We start from the raw sequence: 12,583 nt of genomic DNA on the forward strand, positions 1-12,583 counted from the left end.
GGGGCAAAATATACCAGGACTATATATTTCTCTCAGTTTTTAAGTTCTGTCCCTGTAATATTTACCCATAGTTGAGACTGTATGAAGAGGAAATGTGTCCTGCAAGTCTTTGGGAACTGCAAAGTATGGAAGTGTAATGAAGCTCGAACCAAGTTGAATAGCTGGGATATCTCAAATTGAGCTGTTTGAGGCTTTGCAACCTCTTCCATCCTTTGCCAGCCACAATCCTAGCTGTGTTAGGGTTGAGTAGTTGAAAGGTACCTCAGATGTGAACACAAGAGACGTGGTTGGTGCAAGATAGACCACCTTTGAGATGTGCTCTTGTGTTTGTCACCTTAAGACATATGCCTACTATGCAATTGCTGAATTTGGATGTATATGTGCTTATCATGTGCCATCTGGGGAGACCTCTAGATTCATAGTACCTCAGTGTGAAGGGAGGCTATTTTAATCCTAGCTTCTATACATCAGCCCTCCCTCAAATAATAATTCTATTTATTCCAAGGCACCTTTTTTTGTTCTGTTATTACAGATACCCATTTTGATCCAATAACTGGTCATGTTCCTTTGCCACCTGCTCGTAGAGTAACTGGAGAAAATGTAAAAACAAATAGGACATCTCAAGACTATGATCAACTTCCTCCATCCTCAGGTAAGACAGAAAACTTTTCTTGTAGAAAATTGCAATTTTATGAAGCAAATACCTCTTATCCATAAAGTCCAATGAGGGGTTTTTTTGTCATTCTGGGCAACAGATGGCAACGGTAATATTGCTTTATTATAAGTATGAAATCATCCAAGTGTAACAGAGATTAAAGTTCTGCAGTGAAGGTAGAAGTGGCTACCTGTTGCCCATAGGTGATACTTTGGCATCAGTATTACTAGCTGCCAAACTGAATGCTTTTGTGAGTTCTAGTTTCCTTATTTTCTGAGAAAGGCAGAGATTTTTCTGCCACCTTTAGAGCTTACGAGAGATCAGAAGTCCTGCAAGGAGCACTGTCATCTCACTTGCATCTTTGTTTCACTTCTTCTAAAAAAACAAAACAAAACAAAAAAAACCACACGTAGCTTCACTCTCTGAACTATTACTATTTTCTGGGGTTTTTTTGCTAATATGTTTGTGTGAACTTCTAAGAAAATTATAAGATGTTACTTAATAAAACAAGCAGAAGCAAAACCAGTTAGAATTCAGTCTTCCATTTTCAATGGAGCACGTACAGTAGAAACAATTCCTGTGCCAGAGAAATTTTGCTTATGGTTTTCAGGCAACATGAATAGTATTTAAAGGAAAGCTGCTCAAGGTAATTAAAATAATAGCAGTATTACCTGCGTTTCAAAGTACCTTCACCAATTTCTAGACAAATGTTGGGGTTTTTGTTGCATGGTATGTGAGGAAGGGAGAGGATTGCCCCACCTACATGATTTTGCTGGGCAGAAAAAGAGCCAAGTGATCTTTTGAATGGATTAATCATTCTCCAGATAAGAGAGAATTGTGTGTGAAGGCTTCCTTATGCATAAAGAAAGGAAGGGACTTATTTCTCTAGTCTCTCAGTTGTAGTGATCACCAGTATTCAATTGCAACATTCCCAAGTGGAAAAATTTTAATAGTAATTACATGTCTCCTCCTCAGGAATACTTGATTCCACTCTGCTGGGGTATAGGAAAGAAAGAATATATTTTTCCACCTTAAAGGACAGGGGAAATTTCTGTAGCACTCTTCAGGCTTACTTTTTTTTAATTAATAGCATAGTTGAGAATTAGTGTGATGCCTTTGGTAAATAGTATCACTTTTGGGAGGATACCTCTACAAACATAAGTGTTTCTCTTTTTGTTTTCGACTGTTAGAAAAAATAGAGTTTTATAATACATGTTGTAAATGTGATGCTATGAGGGATCTGTTTGTGTTACAATGCTAACGTGATGTACTTTGGGTGTTTTGAGTTCTCTTATAATACAGATTATGACAATGATGTAACTGCCTTTTAAAGCTATGGAGTTTTCCTGCAATTCTATGGTAGAATAATTTTTAATTTTCCTAAATTCCTGTAAGGTGCTTCCTGATTAAGAACTTGAAGAACTTGGACCTTTTTGATGTTACTTAATACTTTTCTGTCCGTATGTTTTGTGCAGTCATCTTTTAAAACACTCACATGTCAACTTTTGCTATAAATATCATTCTAAATCAGCATCATATGCAGCAAGATATTCCATTTAATTTCAATTAATTGAAAGCTGTGTGATAGATCATGTCATTGTCTTAATTGGAAAGTTGTTTTTACAGTGGCAGTAATTCCATAGGACAGAACTGATGAGCTTCAGGATGAACTGGTTCACCTTCATCTGTGATTTAAAAAGACAATGTAGAGAGTGTAACTGTATTCAGAACTTTGGTTTTGCATTTGTTCTGAACTAAGCAGTTCACTTAGGAAATCCCTCAGTTCAGTACTTTTGTGAGGATATTCTTTGAGCTAGCTGAAACAGAATTGGAGTTCACTCTAAAATCTAATTGTCATTTACTAGCTGAAACAGAACTGGCGTTCACTCTAAAATCTAATTGTCATTTAGCCACTGTGTCACTAGAGTAGCATGGGGATTCTTTTATCTTCTCTGCTTCACTTTCACTGCTTTTCAAATTGCTGTCATGATGTTTAACTGAATTGTTAATGTGTAGTGAGAAATAAATATATTCTAATTCAGCCAGGTACCCAGTATTGAATGCCTAAGAAATAGTACTCAACTATGCAACTAGCTACCCCAAGAGCATGGTTTTTTTCAGACTTCATATATACAACTGTGTAAAATTATTACAGAAAGACCAAGAGAAGGAGGTAGGACTTGGGGGTGCTGGTGGGCAGCAGGTTGAGGGAGGTGATAATGCCCCTTTACTCTGCTCTTCTGAGACCCTACCTGAAGTGCTGCATCCAGCTCTGGGGACACCAGCACAGGAAGGACATGGACCTCATGGAGCGAGTCCAGAGGAGGCCTCCAAGATAATTAGAGGGCTGGAGCACCTCTGCTAGGAGAAAACGCTAAAAGAATTGGGAAAATAGAAGGCTTCGGGTTCACCTAATTGTGGACTAAAAGAATTGAGAAAAGAGAAGGCTTCGGGTTCACCTAATTGTGGCCTTTCACTACCTAAAGGGAACCTACAGGAGAGCTGGAGTGGGACTTTTTACAAGAGCATGTAGTAACAGGACAAGGGGAAATGGCTTTAAACTGAAGGAGAGTAGGTTTATATTAGATATCAGGAAGAAATTCTTGACTGTGCAGCACTGGAACAGGTTGCCCAGAGAAGTTATGGATGCCTCATCCCCGAAGGTGTTCAAAGTCAGGTTGGATGGGCTATGAGCAGCCTGGTCTAGTGGAAGGTGTCCCTGCCTATGGCAGGGGACTTGGAACTAGATGACTTTTAACATCCCTTCCAACCCAAACCATTCTATGATTCTTTGACATTGCTAATTGTTAGCGTATTTTACCTAAGCACAGCCAATGATACGTGGGAAAGGTACCAGAAAATGAAGCCTCTAAGATAGATGTCTGCTGTATTTTGCTGAACTTAGCTATTCTGTAAGAAATGGTGTATTACCTGCTGCCTCTTCACTCACCTGGCCTTATTAAAACACTTGCATGGAAATTTTAAATTCCTTTACATGGAAATATTATTTCAGGGTGGATTTCAATTAATACTAGGGAGAATAATGTGCCATGGTAATGAAAAATATGAAGATCGTTCCTAACAGCTTGATGGAGCAATGTGTGCAGTGGTTCCTTTGTCACTAGCTGTCTCAGTTCCTTTGTACAGATGTCCCCTCAGTATGCTCTGCTCATGTACCCCAGTTAGATTAGATGTAGCTGCTTGCCACTGTTCCTCAGAGGGCCTTGCACAGCAAGACTGTCACCTGGTTCTCTGATACTTCAGTCTGTTGGTGTAATACCATGGAACATACAGGAGAAGCAGCAAGGGAAGAAAAGAAGGGCATTTCACACCAGAGAGGAATAGAGTGTTGGCATCATTACAAATAGCTTCTTCCCACTGTGCCACAGAGCTCTCACTTCTTTTTCCACACTTTTTACACACTTATGCAATGAGCCTGTGTCTGCCTTTATACTCACCCACTACCTAAGGGTTAAATCTAGTGCTGAATTACAGAAATGTGAGTGATGGTTAAATCCAGTGCTGAATTACAGAAATGTGAGTGATAGAGGAATCCCCTTGCAGTAGAAAATGTTAATTGAATTACACATTTAGAAAATCTATTTGAATTTTTAGTTAGACATCCATAGTGACTGAAACTTCAGGGAGGATGGGTTGGGAAGGAAAAGTCCTGCTTAATACCTCTATCTCAATGTCCAGATGGACATGCAGCTTAGGCTTAGTGTCTTTAAGCTCAGGATCCAATATGATACCCAGCTTTAGCTAAAATTTTATATGGATGTGAAGATATTGAAAGAGGTGTCAGTGCTTAAAATAATAATGGGAATTGAGAGAGTGCTGAAGATCTTAAAGTATCTGTGCTACAGAGAGATGTCACTGTAGTGAGAACAAAATGCCTATGCTGCAAATCTGCTGACAGAATTAAAAATGACCTTTCTAAATGATGTGATTGCTTAATAAAGTTTGTTTGAAAGCTCCAGCAAAGTGAAGGTTTTAAACTTCAGCTTTGAGTCTGTATTAGACTGAGAAAAGCAAATTATTATCCTCACACACACAGAAGGATCTGATCTGTGCATAAGGAATTTCTTCTGTACTTCAAGCCAGGAGGAAAATGTAGTTTGTAAATTGATTTTGTTTCATACTCTGTAGAAATGAAGTCCATAATGACATGTACATATTATAACAGGTTGAAATGTTTGTGAAAGAAAACTGATTGGTTTTAACATGATATGCTGTAATTTTATATATAAAGAATATTCTTGCTTTATAGTTTCGAGTTTTCTAAAATGAGTGAAATGATAAATTTGAACTTGTTTCTGATTTAGTTTTTAGTGATTAACCACATTTTCTGAGCTGTAGTTAATTTCTCAGACCAGTGAGATCTTCCACACTTCCATAGCAGGTTTGGATCTGCTTCAGGTGTGTTTATTAGAATGTTTATCATTTACATAATTCTTATCTTGAGAGAGAAAAGAAATCAAAACAAATATGAAAAAGACTTTGTTATCTGTAGATTGTGTCATAACTGGAAGGAAAACAGACAATGAAATTAGAAAAAAATTAATCTTAGCTCCTTACTATAAATCTTTAATCAAAATACTTTCACTCAATTTGCTGTATGAATATCACCATCTTGCTAAAAGTACTATTGTCTTCTCTGAATTAAGAAATGGAATTAAATTTCATAGCAACACTCTGATCTGAAGTGATGGAAAAACTAATTTGAGAGAAAAATGCACCTTTGTTAGACATGCACTAATGCAAACTCTTTGCCTTGCTCTGAGGTGTTTAGTGCACTCAGTTGAATTATAGTTCTCTCTATGCAGTGTTATGATAAGGTAGCATCTTATAACAGGTACACCAGAAGTGCAACATTCTTTCATCTTTAAAAAAACTGTCTCTGAAGTATTTAACACTGCAAAATGCCATTGCTGTCAGTGTAAGTAAACAGAAGTATTACATCCAGAAATTCCTCTAATTTATCTATCAAAGTCACTGCTGATGGCACTTTTCAGAACCCTTTTTGAAGGATTAAAGACTTCTTTATTTTTTAAATACTTTGCTCTTGAAAGTGTTTTCTGCGCTATGCCTGCTTGTATTTAAGCTTCTTATTGTGGAATCAGTGAGGATAAAGAGGTTTCAGTAAAGGACCAAGTTTACTTGAGCACGAAACTCTTGACTCTGAGAAGATTAGCAAGTTTGAATATTAGCTTTTTTTTCCACCAGCACGTCATGATTCTTAGCCACCAGCACTAACTGTGAAGGTAACCTTTCCATAGAAGATAACGGAAAGGGAGATATTTCCAAAGGGTGACTGGAGAGGAAGGATCGTGTTCTGTTCCCACCATAAGAATAATTGGAGTAGAGGTTTTTGTAGAAACTAAATATTTATGTACTTATGTGTAGCTGCTGTGCATGAAATGAGCTGCAATTGACTGAACAGAATCTGCAAGATGTAACAATCAATGAAGGATTTTTTGTATATTTGTATGGATTCTTCTTCTGCTCAACTTTTGGTCCTCAATGAAATTGTGATCAAATCTGTGGTTGGGTTTTGCTTGTTTGCTTCTCTTTGTAGGATGCTTTAGGTTTAGTTTTGTTGGGATTTTTTTTAAGAGACTAAGAAAAAGTTCTCAAACTGTAGGTTGAGAGTGGAAAGCCTTTAAAATTTTGGCTGACTCTTTTCACCGTCTTTGCTATTCCATCATACTTTCTTTGTCTTCCAACTTTTCCAGATTGTAACATGCAGGTTCCTATCACACTATTAAATTGCATTTTACTACATTATCTCCATTTTGAATGTTCTTGGGGACTTCAGCTTCTTTCCAAATTTTAAAATGAGATGTATGGATGAACTAAAATATTTCTTCAGGTTTCTTTAGAATTTTACTTTTTAAACTGCTTCATGAGATTTGATGTACCTATAGCACAATGTTAAGGCAATTTATAATGATCTCTGTCTCTTCTGTTTGAAACAGATGGTTCACAAGCACCAGCTAGGCCCCCTAAACCACTTCCTCGGAGAACTGCACCAGAAGTACATCACAGGAAAGCATACAGCTCTGACAGTTCCACAGAAAATGTGGATGCAAAAATTGCAAAACTGATGGGAGAGGGCTATTCCTTCGAAGAAGTCAAGAGGGCACTTGAAATTGCCCAGAATAATGTTGACGTGGCCCGTAGTATTTTAAGAGAGTTTGTCTGTTTTCCTCCACCAGTCTCCCCGCGCCTCAATCTATAGCAGCATCAAGATTTTCTTGGAGCATATGAATTCTACAGATAAACATGTGGATTGGGGAATGAGCGAAAGAAGAGAATGGAATATTTTTCTTTCATCCTTTGTAGAAGGGTGTTTGTTTCCAGCCGTTTATCAAAGGCTCATGGCTGCTCTGATCAAGACTTTAAAATATGCTGAGGCTTATGTATTTTTGCTAGCCATACTTTTTTAAATCAGGGTTGAACTGACAAAATAATTTAAAGAAGTTTACTTCCCTAGAACTTTTAATCTGTGAAATGCTTTTTCTTGTTTACAAGTTGGCAAGTTACAGTTTTCTAGTTTGTGCCTGTACTATGTTCCTGTTCATATTCCCTTGTACTTGTGGTCAGTTCTGCTGTAGCATTCCCAACAGTTTCCATGCTGACCACTCCATCAACCAGATCATCGCTTTCCAGAAGATCTGTCTTTGTTTTGTTTGGTTTTTCTTGTCTTACAAGATGCTTTAATTATTTTTTGCATTTCAGCTCATCAAATGCAAAAAGTATGTGGCCTTCACTACTGATTTTTTTTTTCTTCTGAGATTCCTTTGCTTTTGAGAGAGGAAATATCTGAATGTAAATGCATTATTCTGTCCATGAACTGCCTTTTTAAAGGTCTATTTGATGGTAATGTTGGGTGGCTTTCTGTTGAACATGAATTCCATGACCTGTAGTCCTCAAGGTCTTTTATATACGGTTTCCACAAAAAAATTCCCAAGCAACAAATAAAACACTTCATGCAGCAGTGATACTGAGTTCTCACATGCAAAACCTCTCTCCAATTTGAGTGTTTGATTGTGAATGTTCAAAAAAACCAAATGCAGACGGTAGCAGAGTTTTGATTTCACACTAATGGCACCAGTTCTTGATGACCCCGTGGCATGCCAGACTAGATGGAATCGTTTTGAGTCATATTAATGGTATTCAGGTAAATTCCAGTTCTAGCTTCTGTAAAATAGAATGCAGTTGGGTTTTATTTGTTTGAGTGATTATCCTGTGGTTCATTGTGGCTTGGATCAGTTTGTATTAACTTGGAAACTTTAAATCCTTGATGCACTGTTAATTCCTAATGCTACTGTAGCAATATTTTTTGCAAAGTTCTTTAGTAACCTCTTCCCTCCCCTGTACACTTCATAATTCTCAAGTATGTGATTAATACCCAGATTCATTCACTCACTTTCCAGCTGCTTAGTTGGAAATACATTTCTGCTTTACTTGGTTAGTGATACTCCAGACTTTGACATTTAATTTTTGAGCCCAAATTGATGCAAGCCAAATTAAAAAATTTTCTAATTTAAGAAAACTGGTGGAAGACAACTCTGTTCTTAGTACACACAAAGTGATATTTTCAGAATCATTCTTAAGGTTGCTGTTTTCTTGGTTTTTTAGGAAACTTTGAAATCTTCTTGTCTTATAATACTATTGAAAAAATAGAACCATGTGGTAGTTAGAATATTTTTCACATTTTGAGATGTGACCAGTATGTGAAAATATTTGCAGTGTGCCAAGCTGGGTGTGAACTATATATTTATTACTCCCTTCCAGCTATTAGTTGTTCTCCTTCACTCTGAGCAAGTGCTAAAATTACATCACTTACAATATCAGACCTCAGCAGCCAATGCATTTGTTGTAAAGATTTTTTTTAAAGACAGCAAGTGGCTGAGTTGCAAGATTCAAAATAACTAAGTTCTCATTGGAAATCACTGTGCTATCTAAGAATCAATAGTTTCATCAAAGAACTTATTCTTAAAATTGATGGAATAAATTCTTTTCTAGCCTCACGAAGTATACTATGGATATTATTAATCTGTTTCAATGATAAAAGATGATTAGGAAAATTCAGGGTATAGGGAAGAGCTTCTGTTCTATTTTGATTTAAGCAAATGATTCTGAGTTTATGTTCCAGAAAAGGACCTTTGCACCTTCCTTTAGTTGTTCATTCCTCAAGTACAGCTTATGAAAACATTTGGTTTAAGTTATATTCTGTGGTTTTAGTTCAACTTAATCTTTTTCCCCTCTTTTGGATGGAGGTCTTGAACCCTCTTGTTCATTTGGTTTGTTTACAACATCACTGTAGCATTTTACCTAGCTACAAATTCAAAATTATTCATGCTATTAAATTATACACTCTGGTTGTACTGGAATTACTGAAATGTGGTTCTAGCATAACTGCCAGCATGGCAATGATGACAGTGAAAAAAGAACACTTTACAATTATGAACAAACAATCTGCAGATGGAGTTTTGAAATTTTGAATTATAATGAAGAACTCATTTTCTCTTTTTTATGCAGCAGCTTAGTATAAATTACATCCTTATATTTCAATTAGGCTGGAACTGCTGCCTGATAGATTAAGGTTTTAAAATTTTTCCTCCTTCTTTCTGGTTGTGCCAGCAGTGACACTTTTTTTTTTTTTATTATGTGTTAAAAAAACCCACTTGATGAGCAATATTCTGTGTGGTAAGTTGAAAAGAGTTCCATTAATCTTTAAATGAGTGTGCTAATAACACTTCTAAATAGTGGAATGTGCAGACTATTTCAGACCTGTTTTGGTTAATAGTTTTAAAGTCAAACAGAGTGAAATTGCTTTGCTAGAATGTTGATGTTTACTCTGCAGGAATTAATAGGCTTAAATTAATCTGGCTGCAGTCTAGTTCTCTAAAGACATAGTTCTCTAAACGTACTTTAACCTTTGAAAGACTTAAGGGTTTGAGCCTGGCAGTGTGTTATGTGCATATATAACTTTGAGGAAGACTGACTTCAGTGAGACTGCTTGGATGAACAAAGTTGGTTAAACTCAGAAACATGTGCTATTGTATCTCTTCCAATACTGCAATCCTTTGACCATCGTTGTGATGTCTGTTGGCCTCACCTTTTCTCTCCCTTTGGCTAAATCACTGCATTTTGAGCAAATTGGCTGAATTAGAAGTTGAGCAGAGTACGTGGACATCAGCACAGCAGCATGGATCTTTTTCAAAGACTATGAGTAGAAAAAATGTTGAATTGTGATAAAAGAAAGGAATTTAATTTAATTAGCCATGTTAGTGGCTTGGCTGGAACCCTAAAATGGCCACGGGTAAAATTTGTTCATGTTCAGTATCTCGAGTGCATCTGACACAGCTTTTTTTATAATGTGAATTTAGGAAGCTTTGTACCAGGATAGTTTCTTCTGTTATGTTTCTCTCATTTTGAGCTTGAAGCTTTACTTTGCACTGACAACTCTGACCTGAAAGCATTTAAATTTGTGTCTTAAAACCAGACAAACTTTGAAGCAAATGAGCACCATATTCAACGCGAATTCAGGTACTACCTGTTGACCTGGAATTTAGCGCTTTTAGGAGTGACTTCTTGGAAAAGGACTTCACTAGTTTCCATTTTGAAGGATTTTCTTTCAAATAACTGTTTTATCTGCAAATGCCTTTTATAAACTTGTCTAACATGTGACAAACTTAGTGATGTGTTCAATTAATTTATATTTCATTCAACATTCTTTTTAAATTTTGGTTATTATGTATGCTCAAGTTCTTTATCTGTTCATGTAAGGTATTTTATAAAATTAATGTTAACAGAATGTTGGGTTGCTCCGTGATTTTTCAAGTCTCTGTCTCTTTGTTATTGAATTTTATCACTTTTCCTATGATGCTGTCCTGCATAGGGGCCTTAAAAAACATTGTTTGGTAAGCCACAAAAATGAGGTCTTGCACTAAAATGAGGTGAATCATTGCATTGAGACATTTGCTTTATATCCCCATTTTTAAATTTCAGTAGTAAAAATTTATGAATTGGCAGTAATTTTGGAATGTGCATGCAATAGTTGTATGGCAGAAAGATGCTAACCATTAAATATTTAGAATCCAAAGTGGTGAGCATATAGTCCGACTGTATATTAATTTACAAGACGTTTTCCTGACGAAAATTGCAATAAGCTCACACTGATATTTTTTTAACATCCTGTGCACTTACATTCTCAAGCATTGTACTGTTAATGTAAAATACATTTTAGGTATGCAAAACATTGTTTTTACTGTTACTGTATTCCAGCATTCTGGAAAAAGTGTAGAAAAATCTAATCACTCTACTGTGCATGACAATACTTAATATTACTGTTTAAAGCCCAACACCATTCCCTTCAGGTCAGGTTAGACCTTCAGTGCCAAGATATTCATGGTGCTGTCTTCAGTCTTTTAAATCCGTGTCCATTTTACAGGTCACTAGTCATATTACTAATTAGAGAATCTAACTATTTGGTATACTTGTCTGTATACTGTACGTGTCCATAGTACTATAGGTTCTCATTTCTTTCATTTTTACTCTTCCAATGTGAAAGTCAGCTGACACTGTATAGTGTTATAATCAGATTTCAGCATCTGGGAGCTCTGAGTATTTCAGGATTTTTTGTGTGATAGCCCCAGCTGTTAATCCTGTACAAGATACCTGCCTGCATTTAATCCGTTGCTATGAATCTTCATCAGGAAAATGGTAAATTTAGATCATAAAACACTGTGTGTTACTATGGCATCTAAACATTCCATTTGTCCTTAGAGGTTTTCATGTCTAGCGGTGAAAATTCTGATTCAAATTAAATCCTAATCCCCAAAATAAATCCTAATTCCCAAATCTTAGCCTCAAATCAAAAAATGGGTCTTAAATTTGTGAAACAATTGCCTAACCATCCTGAACATTGTAAGGAATTTAAAAGCCTCAGAATAATGTGAACCATGACAAGATTCTTGCTTTCTAGGCCTGACAGAAGCAAAAGCAGAAGTGCATTAAACGGTGATTTTCTGGCTGAAGCTGCTTGTGTCTGTCTTGATCCATGAAGGAATCAGCCAGTCCAGCTGCAATAGTACTTGTCTGAAAAAATTCAGGTCTTTTTAGTTGCAGTAACTGCCATGGTATCCAGCAAGGTAGGAGAGGAGCAGAGAACTACATAGAAGAAGGTAATTCTATCATAACAATCAGAGCCACTCTCTCCTGTTGACATACAAGATTTAGTTGTTGTGAACTGCCTGGGGATCTCATGCAAATGAAGGAGTATTTGTTATGATTATTCCAATCTTCAATTGCCATATCCTTCTCCAGTGAATTGTTCGAAAGACACACTGTTCTGGAGCAGGATGCCAGGGTCTTAGCAGCAGAGAGAAGTGTGAAGTAGCATTCCATTCAAAGTGTTTTGATGCTAGCAAAACAACCAAAAACTTTATAAGGATTCCAGTAGAATCTTTGGGTTTTGAAGGATGTGTATATGTACATTTATATATACATGCTAGTGTGGTGAAGCATAGAGGAGAGAGTATTCCTCCAAATGATGCCAGCCTGTGAAGTTTGGACCTAGGCTATGGTACTCAACATCTGCAAAATACCTGCTCCTTTTGGATAGCTGAATCTGCACAGTCATCAGGCTGCTATAGTGATCTGTGTTTTAAAGGCAAGTTTTTCTCCCTCGGTAGCTGATGAGGTACATGTATTTGCTCCAAAAGAGAGAACTTTCTTCTGTGCATTTGTGTAGTGCTTAGGACACTGAAAGTAATAAATGTTCCCTAGTTTTTATTAGAACACAATACAGGAAGTACCCTAAGGGGAATTGTCTTTTGTTAATTTTCTAATTGAGTATCACTGAATTTCAAATTCTTTACAAAGGTAAGTAAGTCAATATCATTGGTCGTTCAGAAA

General features: G+C 36.5%; 1 protein-coding gene across 1 annotated transcript; it reads left to right on the plus strand.

The window, feature by feature from the left end:
• Positions 1-505: 505 nt before the first annotated feature.
• On the plus strand, positions 506-7,329 carry CBLB (Cbl proto-oncogene B, E3 ubiquitin protein ligase; the record flags this gene model as incomplete). The annotated part of the gene is made up of 2 exons (XM_009070072.1): positions 506-652; positions 6,634-7,329. Coding segments are annotated over 2 exons (410 nt in total), but the record flags the coding sequence as incomplete, so codon positions are not given.
• Positions 7,330-12,583: the final 5,254 nt, after the last annotated feature.

Source organism: Acanthisitta chloris, unplaced genomic scaffold, assembly GCF_000695815.1.
Source record: "Acanthisitta chloris isolate BGI_N310 unplaced genomic scaffold, ASM69581v1 scaffold10112, whole genome shotgun sequence".
In the NCBI taxonomy this organism is placed as follows: Eukaryota; Metazoa; Chordata; class Aves; order Passeriformes; family Acanthisittidae; genus Acanthisitta; species Acanthisitta chloris.